General features: G+C 51.3%; 2 protein-coding genes across 2 annotated transcripts; one reads left to right on the top strand and one right to left on the bottom strand.

Moving 5' to 3' along the window:
- Positions 1 to 737: 737 nt before the first annotated feature.
- Positions 738 to 8,825, top strand: TGME49_233220 (hypothetical protein; the record flags this gene model as incomplete). Its single annotated transcript, XM_018780354.1, has 5 exons — positions 738 to 2,157; positions 2,480 to 2,763; positions 3,171 to 3,372; positions 3,960 to 5,422; positions 5,716 to 8,825. 5 exons carry the CDS (start codon positions 738 to 740, stop codon positions 6,775 to 6,777), a joined length of 4,431 nt encoding a protein of 1,476 aa, XP_018636788.1. The 3' UTR covers positions 6,778 to 8,825.
- A 1,014-nt stretch (positions 8,826 to 9,839) lies between these two features.
- On the bottom strand, positions 9,840 to 16,282 carry TGME49_233210 (hypothetical protein; the record flags this gene model as incomplete). Its single annotated transcript, XM_018780353.1, has 5 exons — positions 9,840 to 10,603; positions 11,228 to 12,148; positions 12,642 to 12,798; positions 13,188 to 13,795; positions 14,542 to 16,282. 5 exons carry the CDS (start codon positions 16,280 to 16,282, stop codon positions 9,840 to 9,842), a joined length of 4,191 nt encoding a protein of 1,396 aa, XP_018636789.1.
- Between the last annotated feature and the right edge of the window lie 4,128 nt (positions 16,283 to 20,410).

Genomic DNA, 20,410 nt, shown 5'->3' with positions numbered 1-20,410 from the left:
GTGTGTTTTTTAACAGTGGCCAGGAAATAGGTCGTACTTTCCTGATTCTTTTTGCTTCCTCCCAAAGCATGCCCATGTTTGACTCCTGGCATAGTCAGGAAAACAGCGAGTTCTTGCGCCACCGTATTTTAATTCAGAGCGAATCTTTCGATTTCGTTCAGATATACCTCCGCATATGTCCATGCATGTTTGAACAGCGGGAGTGTCTCTTTTGTTCAGTGCACAGTTATCGTTATCCGCGTCAGACTTCTTGAAATTGGCCTTCAGGGACGATGCAGTCAGGATCCACTTCCGGTGTACTTCCTCACTCTCAGTGGAGTTGGCGCATTTCCTCCTAATCTTGCCTCTTCGATTCAACACGCGAGTAGCCCTCTCTGCTGCACGCATGTTTCCACGTGAAGCTACACCTGGCACAGCATAGACCGTTTTCTTGTCCTGTCCAGCATGTGCTCTCACCAAGTGTCCCTCCACAAGGATCAGCTTCTTGGCGCTGTAATGAAAACTGCTTAATCAGCGAAGAGCAACCACAGGCGTCTCGCTGTTTTTGGTCCTCCAAGATCCGATTCAATCCTCTCTCTTTTCGCTGCTTCCCCTGTCACGTCGCCGCCCTGTTTATGCTTTGTATTGCAGAGAAAGCATCTATGTCCAGTTATTGAAGCCCTGTACGAGGCCTTGTCTGCCCCCAGCTGCGTAGCGCGTCCTGCCGTCTTTGTTTTCTAGGACATATTCTCGGGACAATGGAACAAAGTGCCGGCGTGCGCCGTTTCTTCTCTAACCTCTCTTTCATCTGTACTACTGTTGCGTTGCTCCTTCTTGCGTCCGCCGGTCTCCCGATCTCAGCGTCCGCTGAAGCAGCGAACGAGAATGCAGCGGCGGGTGTGTGGACACAGCCGTCTGTCTCACGGGAGTTGGGGCCAGTGCTGGATGTCATGAGAACTGCCTTGCTCCGGTCCGCGAATTCGAGTTCTGCAACTTCCTTAGACAAAATACAGAGTGACCAGATGGCAGATACCGATGTCGGCGTCACTTTAGATTCGCTGCGAGAACTGACAGATTCACAGGAACGCGTAGCCGCTGCGGACACTGCGGCAATTCTCTCTTCAGAACTGGATCAATTTCCAGCCGCACATGTTGTTGCTCTGTCCCCCCGTTATCGTCTTCTCTCCTCGTTTACCACGAATGCCTCTGTCGCTTCCTCCTCGGGGGAGAGTGGCCGACTCTTTTCTACAACACGGAAAGAGGGAACAACTCCGCGAGCGTTGCGCCCTAAAGCTGAGAAAAGCGCGACCGTTAACCAGGGAGAAGGGCAACCGACAGAGTTTGCGATAGACGCTACAGACGACGGGCACAAATTGGCTCCTCGGCGCGGGACGGGAAGCGAAGCGAGAGCAGGCGGCGCCCAAGGGTCAGAGCAGAGAGCTGACGCAAGTTGGGAGTTGGGAGCGCCTCCATCTAGTCTGAACGTTGAGTCAGTGTTAGCTACTCCACCCGCTGCCGCCGGCGTGTCACATATGCATTCAATGCCAGGAAAGGGACATCCCGGTGTCGCTTCGCTTTCAGGTCGAGCCATTGAGGAGCAGGATGTGTTTCGGTTTAGTGCAGAAAACGAGGCTGTTGACAAACCAAGACACTTGAGAGACGACGACGTATACGCCGCATTCAATGAGACAGGAGAACACCATCGCAGCGCAGAACCAAGTGACGCCTCTTCAGGACTTTCCCGTCCCTCTGGCACACCGAATCCACCAAATATAATCCTTTCAGGAGACGCTTCCAGCACTTCTGGAAATTCCCACTCTCCCGCTGAAGCATCAACAGGACGGCGAAGGCATGCCGGTGGGGGATTTCCTACTTCTGACGACGAGATACGCGAGTGGCTCATTACAGGCGCTCCTTTTGTTCCCCAAGTTCCCGCCGCCTCCATAAATGGTCCGAGACTCCCCATTACCTGGTCCGAGGGAGAAGGCACAGAAATGTGGCCGGAGTCGCCAGATGAGGAAAGCAGCTCCAAGACGCCTGGGGAAATGGAGGACCTTGGCGAAGTCGACCAAGACAGCAGTGCAGGCGACGGGGGCGGAGATGGAGACTGGGACGGAGTGGATGAAGAGGCATGGCCAGAAGGAAGCGGTCACGAGGATCAGCCCACCAGTGGTCCAGGTACGGAAATGAGGGAGGCAGCAAAATGCGAAGTTCGAACGAGACTCTAGACTTTCGGAACAAACATCAGGGGTGCTGGATATATTTTTGCGCCTGTGCGTGCGGAGAGAACACGAGTCGCTGACGCGCGGCCACGTCTACGTCAATCATGTGCTTCCATGTATGTATTACGGACGACGTGCACATGTCCACGCTTATGTCGATACATGCAACGAGGTAGATACACTGAAAATTCCTGATACGCATGTAACGATATTCAGACGTACGAACACGCGGACAGTCTGTTGAGTGTGTGTGTGTGTGTTACATTCTGCTATCTCAGCGTCAAGCTTCCAGGCGTTAATGAAGCGACGCTATCGCCCATATTGCCAACGGCTCGCAGCTGATCCTCGATGGCAAAGACAGTTCGGTATCCTTGTTTTGTCTGCGGTCGACTGGCCTCTGTACACACACAAGAAACACTGGAAACAACCGGCGATTCGAACGTTCTTTGATGCGCTCGAGCAACTGACCGATGACAAGGGTGACGATCGCCTTACCGGCGCCAACGTGCGATACGCAACTCAAATTCGCCAGTGTGGATTTGATGCTATCCTTCGACAGCAAGTAAGACACCTTCAGCTTTCTTTGTGTTTGCCCTGTATATCGAGTGCCGAGGCATGCGCACCAGTCGTTCAGTCGCTGCTTGTCGGTCTTCATGGGGTGGGTATTGTACAACGAGTGTGTACACCTATTTTTGTATGGTAGGACTGTGTGGTGATGGCGTGTAAATTATGTATGCGTGGTATATCCGACAAGCATGAGGCGTGGCACGGGCATTTATTCGTGCATGTCTATTTATATCATCGTAAAGACATCGATATATTCCTGAATTCAGAATCATGTGTTTCGTTTGCACTAACTCGCCTGTATGCTCGTCCCGTTATGACGCGCAGGCTAGCTTTTGTAATACGACATGAACGGTGCTAATGTTTGTCGTTCAACTTCTTCCCGTACATTTTCTTCGTGTTCAGCTTGAGGCTTTGCGCAAGACCGTGAATAGCATGGAGGAATTCGCTTCCTTAGTCCGTGCTCAGAGGACCGTCGACGTCAAACTAAAGGATATGCTCTCATACCTCCCCGAATATAAACTGGCTCTCGTGTTAACACGAGCCACACTTGGCAACCTGTACCAAGCTGTTTCGCAGCTGCAAATTCTGTACTACTACCAGGCCGGTAGGAGACGAATTCGAAATGTTTGATGCTTACTACGTTTCACTCTTCCTATTTGTAGCACCTGTTTTATCCCGAGTCGCCATGAGCGTAGATAATGCATCAGTTCATCTCACACTCGGGTCGATGCGCTGTACAATTTTGTATGCGAAGAGGAGATGCAACGCCCGTCGTGGTCATCAACGAAGTTTTTTGAATCGATATGACTTTTTTTAGAACGCGACTGTACTTTCCGTGCACGAGATGAGTCTAGCGTTGTTGCGAGGCATAGGTTGGCTTCTCCTGTGTGCCTGCGCTCTCGCTTGCGTGTGCCGATAAAAAAGAGCTACTCACTGTAAAATTGGTCCAAAGATGGCCGCTGTAAAACATTAGACTGAACCCACCTGGGAATCGTTTTTGTGACATGTAACAGGGAGTCTAGCTTCAGATCTTATCTGATTGGTATTGCATGCCCGGAGTACTGTTAGGGAAAAGGAAAGGTTAACCGGTATTTAAACGGGCGTACGCGGCGGCTGAGGTGGGATTGGATTGTGCGTTGGGTTTGACTGACATTTTTCGTTCCCAGTTCTTGTGTTGTACGCTCCGTTTAGATTTCAAGAAAGAGGACGCGACGAATGTTTGGCATTCGATGTTTCGGTCAGAGCGTCGTGTTCACTGGAGCCTTCTCCAGTTGCTAGGGGTGGCGAATCAGGTGGTCACGCCGAAGCCGATGCACGGCATCATCATTCTGCAGGTAGATAAAGTGGAGTCTCGCGAAAAAGCCGTTCTCGAACTGTTCGATTTTGTCGAGAACGAAGCCACCCAGCAGGCGCTTCTCAAATTCGAATCAACCGTGGCGTCATCTATCACAATGCGAATCCGGAAAGTCGCCAGAGATTTTCGGCGTGTTCTCTCTTTTGGCTGGCTGTCTGCAAATGCTGATGCATTTCTGAGTCTTCCAGACTGCATCGTCACAGCATTCTATCTGAAGCCTGGCGGGGCCAACGAGACCACTTCTGTTCCTCCGACGCGTGTCCGACCCGCAGGCAGCTCAAATAGGAGAACGCGCCAAGGCAACTCTGAAGACAAAGGCGAGATTGCAGATTCGTCTGCGGCTGGCGCCACTGCGGATACTCAGAGTGTGTCTGTACCCGTTGATATGCCTGAGACGGAAGTGGCATCATCTCAGCGAGGGAGAGCTTTGTCTGCGGTGAACACTACACCGAGTGGAGAGGATGCATCCTCTGTGACCTCGTTTCCAGCCGTCACTGTGGATCCGCGTGCGGCGTTTGCGGTTGACTCGTCGTCGGCGGACAAAGGGTCGTCTCCGTCAAACTCTAGCGGGTCGAAGAGGACACCGATCGAAATTGGACAATTTGGATTCGAAATGGAGGCGACAATAGCTCAAAAGCTCAAAGAGAAGCTTCCTCCGGGAAGCATGTACATCCAACTGAGTCTGGCGGACGCGTGGGACTTTCAGCCCGAGTCCAGACTCAGTGGGCAAACGAATGTCATTCCGTCTTACAGCGCGACCCAAATTCTCAAAGCGAACCTTGGGTGGGATCCGTCTCTTGTCGGTGTCGGCATGGCACGAGTCGTGTACTCAACCATCACGGATCCGTACAGTTCGTCGCTGGCTGACAAGGGGAAGCACGACGAGTACGACAATGACCGAAACCTGATTATACGGGTGCCGAACGCTCTCTTTCGGGGGGAAGAAAACTTCTTGGATGAGGTCATGTCCATGATTGTCGTGCCCAGCGTACAGGACTCAGCCTCAAGAACTGTTGCGCCTGACCGACTTAAGGTTATGGGGGCAGCCAGGAGGCTCACTGTGGGTGACGTGCTCAAGACGGGCATGTTCGGCGTAGGCATTCCGTACTCGCAACACAGAGTTATTGAAAGCATGGTCGACCCAGACTCGGTCTGCGTGCACCTCCTGGTCAAGGGACTCAGGGAACGAACTCGGGAAAACAGTCTCGAGCTACCTGGCGTAGCCATTTTTGACCGTTTTGCCAGACGAAGCAGAGGGCGGTACATGCTGGTTTTCGTCGACGTTGTCCCGAAGAAGACGGTGAGGAGCCGTGATACAAAAATGACACCATTTAAGGCCGATATCTTTTTTGCTGCTCTCACTGAACGCGATGTTACATTTCGCCAATGGCGTGCAGGAGTGGGGCTTTGGCCTTCATTGTAACACGTCTCAGAATCTGCGGCTCTAAACGTGAGCCTTTTACTTTGTTTTTCTCCAGTTGTATCCGGGTGACAGGGCGTGCTCGGGTAGCCGATGCTTAAGAGAGTAGGCATTTTTGCAATCCACTTATTGTGTGCCTGTGCTTTCTGGACTCATGTTGTTATCTTTCTCAGGCAGCGCCAATTCACACGCAGAATCAGGCCGTTCGGCAGGGCGGGTACCCGTCATGGGTGCTGCTGTTGTCAAACATCTGTGTGGCACTGTTCTTCATTTTTGTGATCGTGTGTCTGCTTCTGAACCATTACGTGAAGCTGCCATGGTGGGTGGCGTGTATCTGTGGTAGTCACAACCCATTCATTCGCGAACCGGAGTATATGCCGAGTAGGACTCAGTTAGGTTCGCTATCGTCGAGTGTCTCGACGCTCGCGCCAGGTGCGAGTGTGCGTGTCTCGTCCACCGGAAACTTGTCAAAGGGAGGCTACTTTTCGGATGACGTGAGAAAAGGATCGTCTGCAGCGAGGGCAGAAAGACACGCAGCTCGCAGGTCGTCGAGGGAACGTGCGTCGGTACAGACGAGAAGTGACTCGGGTGTGCATCCGGGTGGCGCTACAGGAGTGCGACGTCCGGTCGACGACAGGTTTGTCAAGGGAGGGAGTCCCGTTGTGCTGGAGCCGATTCAGCCTGCAGGCGACAATTTCTGTGGAGACCAGAAGCATCTGTTTGAATCTTATAAATCAGGCGACACACCGTTGTCGGTGGAGCCGCCACGCGTTTCCACTGTATCGCCCACGACGTCAGTGAGCGGAGACAGAGGTGAGAGGAAGCAAAACTCCGTGCTCGAGACTCCCGATGTTTCTCAGACGCGTGGGGCCTCGCATACCGGTGAAGGCAGGTCTCATAGTGATGAGAAATTTCGTCGTGACAGTACGAGAAATCTGCGACAGACGGCTCCCAATTTAGCCGTGAGTGATAGCGAATACATGGCATGTGTCGCAAGTGCTAACAGAGACAGTAGAGCGTCCTGGGGACGTGGGTCGGGCTCTGGATACGCAGGAGATAGACACCTTTCGTCGCGGGCATCCCAAAGTGGCCTCGAACAGTTGAAAGCCCTCGAAATCGCCAGGGCGTATCGGGAAAACCGGAATGACCTGGCCAAGTCGATGGAACGTCGTAGGGCTTCCAGAAGGTCTGCAGATGCATCGGGCACCCAGGGGAGCGCCATGCCCCATGACTAGAGGGACAGGAGGGGTACAGTGCGTTTCTAAGTTTCCGGGCACGAGACGAAAGTGAGAAGAAGCAACCGAACTCAATGGGGGATAGCTTAAGAGATCTGTCACTGTTCCGCTATTGAGTATCAAAGGGTGGGAGCGAAGGGCCAATGTGTCGACTGATCGGTGTAGGCGGAAGCCTAGAGGGGTGACTAGAAACGAGCACTACATGCAAACCATAGACTCACGCGGGAATCAGTGCGTCCTGTGACAGGCGCAAAACTCGAATGTGGAGTCAGTGACACAGGCACTGGCAGCGCATCAACAGGAGATCTCTAGAGTAACGCGTCGATATGTCACAGGCACGTGGAGTATCAAATGCACTCCCGGGAAGTACGGGAAAACAGGGCAACCCCAGAGGGCCGTGGAGACGTATGGATTGACATATCGCGTTCCTCCATTGCCGACGATATGTGCTCTACGAAAAAAAGACCAGAGGTCGCATGGTATCTGAACAGAAAGCAGATCGTCTCATTTTCCTGCTGTACACTTTCTGCTGCGTGTCCTTGGCCATCCCATTCATTCGACACTGGTCGGCCCTCAGTAAACACAACTCTGGCTGGCGTCTTGGGGGCGGGGGGGACTGTTTTGCGGTTTCGTACATCTCTTCTGCCGAAACAGGCAACGGATGCATAGTGAAGAATGAGGGCAAGTTCTTATTCGCTTAATGGCGGCGATGGCAGCTAACGGTAATACTATCAAGCCTCTTCTTCCAAATAGATTTCAGGGAAAACCTAAAAATACAGGCAGCCAGTACGTAAAGTTAGGTTGTCGCTCCGTACCCTCATTTGGCAGGTCGTTCGACGCTACATATCTATTTTCCTGTACGTCCCACGTGTGTAGTCGGCTGCTGCCCGGTATTGATCTGGCGACTGCGAGTTTATCCTGTGTTTCTCCTTTTGTTTTAGCCAGCATTTGTGAAGCACACTCCGCAGTCACTTTTTTTTTCTTCAAGGGGTCATCGTTTGTGTGTATCTCTTTTGTCATCCCCAGCTTCCTTTACTTTGGTCGTTGCTGAGACGGGCTGTTCTTTTACAGCCTCATCTCTCTTCACACCGTTTGTTCACTTTTTTTGCATGTGAATGGGATCGTCAAGTAGGCCAGATTTAGGTTAATGTATTTCGTCCATTGATGTCCCGAACACGCGCATTTCGCTTGCATTGTCGTTTGTGCGCCGGACAGTTCGTTCTTCGTTGTCGACTATTTCATTTGTCTTTACGCTGAGTGATTTTGGCAATTTCACCGCAAGCAGTGCACGTCGTTGTACGTCTCCGTTCAGCACATACAGGCAGAATCTGAGAATGAAGAAGCTGTACACGAGTACATGTGTTCACCCTTTCTAATCATTACCGCAGCACGCCTCTATACTGGAAGAGTGGGTTATCTATCTTAGTGACATCGGGCTTTTTTATTGCGTACGCTGGGGAATGTCGAGACAGGATGGCCTTCGGGGTGGGGGGTGGCAGACCACAGGAGAAGGGGAAAGCGAGAAAGAGGAAACCCTGTGTTCCTCGTCTACTAGCCGCAACAGGGATTTTGTCGCGGCAGGTGGCGGGCGAGGATGTGTGTCTGGGAAATTGCATGTCTTATGGCTAAAGAAAGGATGAAGTGAAGCGCACGTGCATATGCGGCCCCATGTGTATAGGACCACTGGACACTTTCGAGTCGTTGTGAAATTTTCATCCATGTAGGCATTGAGTTAATAGCTTGACGTGTCGCCTCAGAATTCTGTTGCCGTATGGCGTTGCCAGCGTAGAGGAGCGCGCTTGTGTAACGTTCAAGTCAGTCTTCTGTCCAGCTTTTCTTGCTGTCACGTTGTTGAGGCGACCCAAACGGGCAAAAAGGCCTTTGGAATCATTCTGTCGGCTCTGTGACTTTTCCAAATTAGTTCGGGGATTTGTGACATTCCTAGTGTGTATGTTGAATGCGTAGTATGGGGATTTCCTCAATTGTTTATTTTGAGAGATATAAAAAGGTGAAGAACCTTTTCCCCTACTCAATTGAATCAACCAATCAAACATCGTTCCCCATAACGTCTTCTACCACTATATGAAGTACAGTCCGATTGTTTCACGAATCGGGACATGTCCTGAGACGAACGTAAACAGTAAAATACGCACACCGGTTTGCCAAAAACTCCTTTTGTTGGGTTGCGAACCTCGCAACGCGCTCAGGGTCTCTACATGCATAGATGCCCAAAGTCTCAGTACATGCTTTACACACTTCAGGCAGCATTCTGCATATTTCCGTAGAAACGTTGTAAGCTCAGAGTTGCCAGCGGAAACGTTTCTTGTTGGTTCGCTTGTCGATTTACTCGTGTTTGAGGCGTTCTCAACTAGACAAGCGATCGTGACAGGAGCAAAACATTGACGTATAGCGGAGGTTGCATTCACCTTTTGAGTGATCTTCGCCCTTGGAAAGGTTTCTGTTGTCCGTGGATTCCCCACTTTAGTCACTTTGCCATAGTGTTCCACTGGTACCTCTAGCCGACTCGTGACCCTCACCAGACGCTGTTGTCTCTCATGTACAGGGAAACGTACCTTTCTCTTCCTAGCGTCGGTTACCTTCCTTTCTCTGTATGTGCTTTTTGCGCTCGGATTCCCCATCGAACACGAAGGCTTCATTCGTACCTTGAGGGGACCTTCTCTCTGCCCTATAAAAGACTCACTCTCCCCATGTCCTGCCGTTGCATCTCTTTGTTTGTGCTTAACCCCTCCGGGCCCTTCCTTCTATACCTCGCCAAGAATTCTGCTTTTGTGAACGTTCACGCGTTTCTTGACTACACCTGTGGATATTCCACAGTGCCCCTATCGGAACAGGGGCCTCAAGCAAACACCAAACCCTCCACTGTTTCTTCATTCCAGGTAAGCGCAAGCGGTTCGAAAGGGACTCCCTGGTTCTCAAGCTGAGGCCGTGAGTCGAGGGAATCAGCTCTTTCTACTCGTTGCTTTCGTCCTGCCTCCTACTCGTTGTATCGCTTCCAGGTCGATTTCTGCTGGTCCACGCGAGTTTCGCATCCCACTTCCTCGTTACCTCCCCTTGTTCCTCTCCAACACAGAATCCCCGCTTCCTTCGTTTCTGATTTCCTCGGCAGGGGTTCGCACGTCGTTCAGCCTTCGTTGCAGCGGAACGCCGAGAGATGTGCTGAGCATACCACTCTGTGCCGACCCATCGGGTGCCAGGTCTGGCGAACCAGCCGATGCCCAAGCTCCGGCGTCGGAGAAACCAGAAGAGAGATTCCGAATTTCGTTGCCATTGTTTTCCTGGTTTTCTTGTCCGGTTGCAATGACATACAATGAACCATCGTTGACCGCGGGCGTTGCGACTGTGATGGCTTGGTACCCGCCGTTCGTGTAGTAGGCCCCGGGGTAGGTTAAAAAGGAAGAGTCCACCGTTCCCACAGTGCCAGTGGACACAGGGAAGACAGGACCCGTGAGGCCTCCACTGTAAACATACGTTTGCTGTGGAGTTGCGGATGCAGTGTACACGATCTGCGGCTGAGACTGCACAGCCACTGTGGCCGGCCCAAAAGAACTAACGCTTAGTCCAGCAGAGCCTACGGCCTGCGGAAGCCGAGGCGGTGGAGGAGTATTTGCGGCAATGCCAGAAACAACAGATCCGGCAGATGTACTCGCGAAAGTGCCGTAGGAAGGCACACCGGTGGACGCCACGGTAAGTGCAGAAGGCGGTGCGTAGACAGGCAGAGCATTTGCACCTAAACCCGCTGCTTGCGGATTGGCAATCAACGCCCCCGCCACGTCAAGGGTTTGGGCCATCGAAATCGCCGGACTTACTGGAAACCGTGAAGAAACCGAGAGCGTGAGAGGGTGTGCGGGGACGAGAACGCGAACGAGGAGGGCGGAATGAGAAGATAGGGGAGAACAAGAGAATACACAGGGAACAAGGCAAAAGGCCGAAACACAAAACGCGGAGTGTGGATCTCAAATAGGGCCTCTTTTGGGCTTCAAGGGAAGAGGGTTTCAGAATGTACACATGTAAATGTGGGGTTAAGTTTACACGCGTTTGCCTACTGCACAAAAAACTCGCGCGATACAAGGCGTAACATTGCCGGGCATTTGGTTTATCCTCAGTGAACTAGAACGAGATACAGATCGTTCCGTGGGAAACATCAAATAGTGTAGAAAGTAATATTTAGGTATACATATGTCTATGCAAATTCAGTTTCTTGCATCCCTAAAACCTCTGCACGCCTTCGTAGGTGAGGCCTCTCGCAAACTCATATGCATATACATCCATATTATATATACAGATAGATAGACAAATAGACATAAATAGATAAATAGATATAGATAGATATAGATAGATGGATATGTAAGAGCATTTCGTTGGTGTTGGTAGATGTCCTGTGTGAACACCACATCCACACACTGACTTAATTGTGCGTTTACTTCCTTACAGAGTGCTCCGCCAATACGAGCGAACTGGTCAAATGCATTTGCGAATCCGAGCATTGCATTGGCCATAAGCCTGCGCGGGGGTGCCTTTGTTGGTGTTTCGATTTCAGAACTCGGACGGGCTTCTCTCAAGTCGTTTTCCACTAGCGTTTCTTCTGTAATCCTTGGCTGAGCAGCAGGCTTCATTTCGCCTTCTGCGTCTTCTTCTGCACGATCTGTTTCTCCGTCTCCGGCTCCCCTACATTTTTCCGCCTTGTCTTCACTTGAATGTGCTGCCAATGTGTGTTCTTTGCCTTGGTTGACGTTATCTTTGACACCTGGGTTTTCATCCGCCCGTTTCCCTGGCTCTCCTCTGTCGTCGTTTGTCTTTTCTCCGCTGGCAAAGGATCTTCCGCCTCTCTCATATGCCTCTCCTGCTCCTATGAGGCGTGTTCGTCGGAGTGATTGATTTCTTTCGCCTCTTCTGTCCGTCGCCTGGGAGAAGACACTTTTCGCTTTTTTCATCACTTCTTCAAGGGGCGTTTCCTGGGCTTCTGTACAGTCGACAGTTTTCAGGGTTGCATGCGTCTTCTCGCTTGCCTCTCGCTCCTCTTGCCGGTTACTGGAGACTTCGAAATCCATCACCGGTGTTGTTTCGCCTGTCCAGACGCTCGGTGGCGATAGTGCCGCCTCTGAGTCCCGCCCAGATTGAATTATACTGTTCTGAGACGCGTCGTTTCCGTCGCATGTTTTTTTGTCACTTCTGCGTTCCTTTTCGCACGCGGAGAATTCCGAGCGAGCTTGAGAAAGAATCCCAAGCCCATCGACATTCGCTGACTCTTCGCGTCGCCCGTGTAACTCTTCAAATGCCGGCGGCTGTTCGTCGACAACGAAATCCCAGTAATATACAACTTCGCCTTTGGCATTTTTGAGCGTCGCCGATTCTGACAGGAAGCACCCGACCACGCAGAAGGAAGCAAACAATTTGGAAACGACGCAAATGTCTGACCAATAACCACAAATTAAGCTTACAAACGGTTGACAAGTGTACGGGGCCGAGATCTGCAAAGATGCCTCTATGCATATATGCACGTGTGTCAATATGCGAAGCAAGGCGGAGACGAAGGTTCTATGCATACGTATATGTGTAGAGAGAGTTAAGTACGCGTTTTCATATGCTGCTCTGTATGGGGAGGCGAGGCGGATCAATTGCAGAAACCACTGCGAAGCCGCTGACACTGACCGACTCGGACGGGGACCAAAACAGCACATCGAAAAGGCGATTCGGATTCCGGCGGGTGTCTCATCTCGTGAGACACAAACACCTGTCTGAAAATGAGAGACATTTCGGCAAATGAGACACGTGACGACAGGACCGTCTTTTCAAAAACATTTGTTTCCGTGCCAGAAGCGTTTCCATCCTTGAAACTGCCTCACTTTTATCCACTAGGAGCGTGTCGCCGGTGTAAAAGAAAATTGTTTTTCTCCGGGATCCACTGGGGTTTTCTCTCTCGGTCTGCTCTTCAACTCCTGCGACGCTCAGGACTTTCGTAAGCGTCGATCCAGCAGGCTCGTGGGAGCTGCCCGGACCCGACTGAAAGACAACCCACAGAAAAACGGATTTTTCGTCATCCGAAAAATCGTGACACGCACACAGGCGCACGCGTATATGAACTTCGAGACAGAAGCCAAATCAAGAATATAAGACGGCTAGACGGACATCCGCATGGACTACAAAACTACGGATTCATGATATACGCGTTTCGTCCGTATACGTGTTTATATATATATATATATGTAATACACCAACACTCTTCTGTACAGTAATTCATATACATATACATACATATGCGCATATAAAGGGGCAACTTGATTTGTATGAGTTTTTCTGAACGACTTGGTGGCCACATTTGCACATGCGTTGGTGAGAACGTTTTTCGGACGCAGAAGGCCAAGTATAGGTGGTAAAGGGTTGCCACGTACGGGGTTCATTTTGAGGACAATGACGAGGTCCTTGAAGGTTTCTGCTGGAATTTCATACAGTTCTGTCAAGGGCGTTACAAGCAAGACACGATGTCTGCTGTCTTCTTCACCGGCACGGTCATTGGCCTGTTTGTTTGTTTCGCTGAATCTTGATTCACTTTCTCGCCTGTCCTCCCCGCTTGTGCCGTTTTCTGGTGGTGCCGTTTTTGGCCCCGCAGCTGCTGGAGAGCGCAGCATATGGGCACCCGTGTCTGACACGTCAGAGCGATGTTCGACGAGAAGCCGAGGTCGCCCATCTCTTTGTACCTCTTGGACGTTTCCGACATCTCTTCGCGCGAAATCCACACCCTCTCTGTCGAGATGATATCCCTCTGCAGAGTGACCTCTGTGGCGGGGATTTCTCTTGCTGCTGCCTAGAGGCGACGCAGAGAGGAACGGATAAGGCTGGGCGCCTGTGGCTGTCGCTGGAAAGAAGGGAGACGCAGAAGAAACGTGAGAAGAGGAAAAGCTCTTCAGAGACCGAGGAGATACGCCGAAGTCCCGAACAGCTTCTGTCTTGTCGGACAATGCGTCGAAGCTCGAATCTGGGCGGATGGCCTTCTCGTGGTCTACAGGGAAAAACAAAGAATGCACAGAAACGACGACAGAGAGAAGACGGGCTTGAGGAGACAGCAGGAAGAGAAAAGGAGAGGAAGAAAGAGCGGCTGCAAGATTCCTGAGTCATATCAGCTGACAAGGTATCTGTCTCGGGGCAATACCGTAAAAGCGCAAAGCCAAGGTAAAAAAGGCGTAACGGTTAATACGGAGCTACGCAAGCATACGCTTGTGCTCAGTGTACGTTTGGATCATCTATCAGAAAGAACGAGCCTCCGTATTGTGACGAAGACTATTTCGAGACCTGATTCCAAATCCTTGGCTATTTTGGCACTGCATCACTGATACAGGTAGCAGCTTCAGTTCAATTCCAATTTGCAACACAATGATGAGGTGAAAAACAAGCCTCATGTGACACACATCAAAGGCGGGAAAATGGTGAGAACATATCAAAGAAACTAGAGCGGAGAAGCAATAACGAGGCCATGAGCAAAATCTAAGAAACTGACGCGAAAGATCTCCAGTCTACTACTCCTTCGCACGCGCATATGCACATATATAAATATTTTTATTGTACCACGAGAGAACGGGATAGTGAGAAAGAACGATGTTTGACTAGGCACATTTTTGTGAATGAATTTCCGTCTCTTCTATCTGGATGGACAGATGAAACCTTCGACAAGAACTCCGGGGATGTTCCTGTGGAAGGCGTTTTTCTGTGACCGCTTAGTGACGCGGCATCTGAGAGCCCGAAACGTACTGCTGAGGTGAATAGGGAAGAGAGCGAAGAAGAAGCAGAGCATGAGGACCGTTATGTTAACAATGATGAGGAAGTACACGAGTTTTGTGTTTTTTGTCACGACTTGTTGGATCTGTTCGACGTCGCCTTCTTCTATTCTCCTTCGCGTGAGTCGCTGCTCTCTCTCGATCTGACGCTCGACTTTCTCAACTTGCTTGATATACTTTTTAAAGAGGAGATCTGTGCTTGACGACTCAGGCGCGCGAAGACAAGAGAGGCTTTCAGGAACACCTTCCTTTCCCTCCCGATATACTCTGGGGTGACAGCATGCAGGACGACAGAGGGGAAGCGCAGAGTGGCAGAATGACAGCGGGGATTTGTGTCGTCTGTCTTCCGGCCTGATGCCGTCGTCTCTGCCTTCTTCCCATTCGCGATGTACACACGAAACACGTGGTGAAGCACGCGAGTTCGATATCGTCTCCACGGAACTTGGGCGGTCCACCGAATCTTTCAGACTCTTCAGGCGATCTTGTTTTCCCTGCTCACCACTCCCGCAAAAGCCTTCCTTTTCGGTGGTCACTGCTCTCCGCGAAAAAACACCCATCTCTCTCCCCGTCCACGGATGCCTCACTTCCCGCCTCGCTTCTTGACTTTCTCCGCTTTCTTGTCTCAGGTATTCTTCGTGGTGTTGTCGACTCTGGCGTGCGTTGGTTTCCAGCGTTTTTCGATTACCAGCCTGGTTGTGGGACTGGCAAGATTTCGTCCTTTCACGAAGAGCCTCATGGATCTCCTCTTCGAACTTTCTGTCTCGTCGCATGGCAGATTCATGGCTTTCCGGAGGCTCCGTGGTTTTCGGGCTCTTCCCACTGAAAGTTCGAGACTCCACACGCAGACTTGTTTTGTTACCCTGTATAGTTTGCCCTGCTTCAGCATCGAAAATGCTGTCGAGTGTATCGCCGACTTTGCTGTGTGAAGACTCGATTTCGTGGGTGGTGTCTTTAGCTCCAGAGCTTGGGTCTTCCACTCTCTCTGCTGCCTGGTTAATGTGTGTGATGCTTTCGCTGCAACTAACACCAAGAGAAGGCCCGTGACACTGGTGTCTAGGCCGGCATCTGGATGTGTCTAAACTGTAGGAGTTGTTGTGTGCGTCACAGAAGGCGCCCATTTGTAGCAAACTCTCTCGCGTGTGCCCTTCATTTTCGAAGATAGAAACATAACTTCGATCTCCGCGTCTGTGGACCTCTGCAAGAGACGCAGACAAACACTGCAGCGGTGCCTTCACTCTTTTCTGGAGAGAAACAGAACCCGCCGCTTCGTCCCGCGACGGGTTCAAGCAGAGGCAAGAAGCCTGGGAATCCCACGGCGAGGTGGACGTACAGCAGGAGCTGCAGGAGGATGTGCACTTGCCGTAGAAGCCAGTGTTGTCTTGCGCAAAGTGGCACACGCTGCTCAAACAGCGACTGGAGTGACGGTCTGGGTACGCGACAGCTTCCGGAGAGAGGCACGCGTCTGTCGTTTCTCCTTTGTGTCGCCGCTTCGTCAGAGTTTTCGCACTCTCCCGACATTCAGCGTTCCCGTGCAGGGAGGCTCCAAACGCGAGGAACCGGAGTACGGGGCCAGAGTGTGCTGGCGAAGAGTGGACGTCCACCCGTTCCTGAGGCAGCGACGAGCTGCTTCTCGTGGGTGTGGCCGGCGGGTCTCCTGCGCCGGAGTTCCCCCCATGCAGAGCAGACGAAAGCGACGAATTAGAGGAAGAAGCCATCTGGGGTTTGAGAGAAAAGTGGGGAGAGGCAAGAACCGTTCGAGGGTGCGACAGAAGAGTGAACAGACGCCCGCGGCTTTTTCCCGGTTTTCCGTTTACTTTGGAGAGAAAGTGAAGGTGACGAGAGAACGAAGGTAGCCTGTACTCACGAAGGCGTTTAAAACGACGAGATGGCGGATGGGACCAGAAGGAGCGTGCGCTCTTCAATTTCAGTTTCATGCGTCGACCGTCCCTCTGTGACTTTCCTGACGCAACCAGCTTTGACGCTCTTCTCACCGACCTCTTAAGAAGTGACACGTGCTGAAAAGCTAGGGACTTCCCCGTCCGTTTCCTTTCGCCCTCGTCGCTCTCTTCGACTTTCGTTCCGTCTTCTGATTCTCCTTCCTTCTCTCCTATCTCTCGTGGTTCCGTTTTCTCGTCTCGTTCGATTTTCTCTTCTCGTTCTATTTGCTCCGCTTGTTCTATCCTCTTTTCTTGTTCCACTTCCTCTTCGTGTTTCATTTCCTTTTCTGGTTCTACCTCTTCGCTTCCCTCTCTTTCGAGACAGCCTCCCAGGGTCGAAGAGTGGCTTCGGTTCCTTGTGTTCGGCGAGGAAGGTGGCGAGACTGTTCCAAAGGAAAGGGCATTTTGCGGCAAGGCGATGGCTGAAGGAAGATGCCAATTTCCTTCGGGAGAAGCGACCTTTGGTGAACTGTCAGATTTGTCGTGTCCGTCTTTATCCGTTTTGCAAGAAGGAAGAGGCGAAAACCACTGGGACAAGGTCGCTGTTGTGTTTGACGTTCGACCGTTGTTGTCGCTCTCTTGGATTTCTCCACATGTTTCCGTCTCGGTATCTCTTGGCCGAGCGGACCTAGCACATGCATCCGTGAAAGGCTCTGTGTTTTTTTTCTCCACACACACTGTAGAATTCCAACGTCCACGCGCTTCGTTTTGCGAGCCTTCCGCATTTTCCACCTTTCTTGTGCAGCAGATTTCTTCCACTTCCGGTTTGTCTTTCACAACCGTCTTGCCGTTCAAATGGGCGCCCTTCTCCTCGGCTGTCTCTTCCTCGTCTGCTGTCGTTTCTCTTGACACTGTGTTCGGCAAGTCTTCAGAAGTACTCCAGTTCACGTGAACTGTTAAGGAAGTCTGGCCTCTTTGCGGCAACGTTTGTGGGCTGTCTTTGTTTCCCTGCTTTCTTTCGGCTTCCTGCGATTCAGTTTCCTCGGTAGGATCGCGGCACTTGCCTGCTGGGTGACCCGTGCGTTTGTTTCCTTGTGTTTGCCATCTCTCTGGAGAACTCTCTCTGTCTAAATCGGTCTTTCCTTCAGACGCCACGTCACACAGAGAAGGTGTCTTCTCAGATTTCCACCCTCGTTCCCGATCCGACACCTGCACACCTGACCACGGATTCTTACTTTCCACCGGTACCCCTTGGCTGTGAGCTTGCTCTCGTCTTTTTTCCTTTTCCTGCTCGCTTTCCCCGTCATTTGTCGTTGCTTGCACACATGCGATGACAGGGAAATGTCGCGCTGCAAGTGCCATGTAATGTGAATCGGCAGACACCACTTTTTGGCCGTTGTATGCGCCGCAACGACACACACAACTTGCTCCCTTTTCTTGGAACACCTTTCCCTGGACTTCCATGGACAAATCGGGTTCAACGTTCGAACGCCTGAGATTTCGCCCCTCGGTTTGGTGAAACACTGAAGACCAAGAGGGTAGAGAGGCCGTGGGCTGAGAGGCGGAACACTTGTTTTTGCACCCATGCCGCGGATCAGCTACCTTCACCTTTATCACCTCGCCGCTTCTCAGCATGTTATTCGATGCCCCATCGATTTCCTCGAAGCCGCGGGTCAACCTGCAGTTCCTCGTTTCTTTTCTCACTTCTTTCTGGTTGCTGTTGCGCGGTTCGTGTACTCTAGCCTTTCCTCTGTAAGGTGTCGCCTGCTTCCCGTGTACTTCGTCGCAACCGCCGTGGTTCGTTTTTCGACTTTGGGCAAGCCCGCGAGAAACAGATGCCGTTCCCGACGAAGGAAACGAACAGGGGAGGAAGGATGTCGGCCGCGTACAGCGGGTGCTAGACTCTGAACTCGCAAATGGCGCGTGCCAGAGGGCCGACATAACAAGCTCGTTTTTAACGTCGGGAGAAAAATCCGAAAGAACCGGCACACAGCCACCTCCGTGGACACCTGGACTGGCTGTGATCAGGATGGGTCGACTCTGTATGAAAGAAGGGAAAGCAGAAAGGAAACACGCAGATAAAAAGTTGGACTGCATGCGCAGGAGACTAGGAAGCAACGCACGAAACGCAGTGAATAGTGACAGTTCTTCATGCATGAGGGGGACAGACGGCATTGTTGGCAGCGATTGAGTGTGAGGTCTTTATGTCAATGTGTAAAACAAAGAAATGCAACTGAGCATTTGCCTTTCTGTCAGCTTAATGTGGGCAACTCAACGTATTCATAGAGACAGCGACCTGCAAAAGTGTATACACACAGGAATGCGTATATATAGTTGCATGTGCCACCGTTACTACGCATTTGCACTATTCATTGGCACATGTACACATCCAAACAGATGCCTGTTTAAAACTGTAAATATATGTGTGAATGCATGGGGAAATGTACGCAGGAACGGGCACATCGAGATACAGACTAAGGAGCCCATGTGGCAAGTGTATAGAGAAAAGTCTCCTCCCGATTTGGAAAAAGACTGTCCTACCGGGGAGTTTCTGTCTGCGTCAGACGCGAACGCGGCATGTGGATCAAGACTAACGGTCGCGATTGAAACAACAGCTGCCTCGTCGGTTTCCTGGTCTCGTGCGTCTTCTCTGTCCTCATCAGCGTCTTCTGTCCATGCATCTCTGCTCTCCAGTCGTTCACCCGGAGTTCCGCCTCTTTGAACCGTGTCACTTTCGGTTTCGCTCGACGAACAAACGTGTAAAATTGGTTCTGGAGAGACAAAGGGTGCGTGGTGGCTCGCTTCTGACGGCGAGCCGGCTTCGGGAGGTGCCTGGACGCCCCAACCTGCAGATGTGTCTGTGTTTTGTAAGGAAACGACCTTCGATTCGTCTTCTTTTTCGCGTGTTGTCTGATTGGTTCCCGACGGCTCAACCTCAGACTTGTCGTCTGGGTCTGAAGCAGTGTCGACTTTCGTTTCACCGTGGAAAGACACCAAGTGAGCGCCGTGACGTTCTGCCACAGAGCCCCACATCCTTTCTTTATAGCTCACGGGCTCTGGAACCTGCGCTGCTACGTCTTTTTCCACCGTCATTTCTTCGTGGTAACCTGTCACCGTGCAACAAACAACGTAGCCGCATTTCTTCTCCGTGCCTTCTACCTTGTTCGTCGAGACGAGAAGCTGAAAGTCCGAGTTGCTGCGGCTTTTGTGGTCTGCTTCTTGATTTCTTGCAGTGTTCCTTCCTCGGTTCGTAGAAAACCGTAAGTACAGAGGACCCGGCTGGCCTTTTTACAAGGAATTCGGCTAGAACTTGTGGTGCGTAGCTGGAGGGAGGGCACAACGTATTCATCGAAACAGGTTTCAACGCAGACATGTGGTCTTCCTTTAGGATATGCACTACGCAGAAGATTCAGGGAACGCGCGTGAAAAGATGAAGAAAAATAACGCGTGAAGACACGCATTCCAAGCGCGAGAAACCGTCACACATTCACAGAGAGTTGCTGACAAAGGCAAATCGATATCCCAAGATGCGATAATCTACATACATGCAACAGTGCACAAGTATGTATATTCGGATAACCACGCACAGATCTACACACGGGAAAGCTTGTGACGAACACGACAACAGTTGTGTATACATTGCCAGTGTGTATCCTTTTGGAACACGCTCACGGAGTCGAGGAATAAGAAAGAGATCAAATGAACACGACGCTCTTCTTTGTCCCCACGCGAAGCGAAATCATGACGGCATACGCACATGCAGTCCTGGGCAGAGGCTCTCCAGCTTCGGCATCTGTATTCGGCATGGGTTTGGGTGCTCAAGCGAAAGAGATTACACGAGAAAGAAATTGTAAACGGCTCAAATAAAGCTAAATGTAACCAAACCTCAAGCAAGAAGGCGTCTGCAAGCCCTTTGTTCAAGGGTCACGTGCAGGACTGTAACATCAAACATAGGACAGCGCACGC

Source organism: Toxoplasma gondii, chromosome VIII, assembly GCF_000006565.2.
Source record: "Toxoplasma gondii ME49 chromosome VIII, whole genome shotgun sequence".
NCBI classification, from domain to species: Eukaryota; Apicomplexa; class Conoidasida; order Eucoccidiorida; family Sarcocystidae; genus Toxoplasma; species Toxoplasma gondii.
This window is presented reverse-complemented; position numbering and strand designations above follow the sequence as displayed.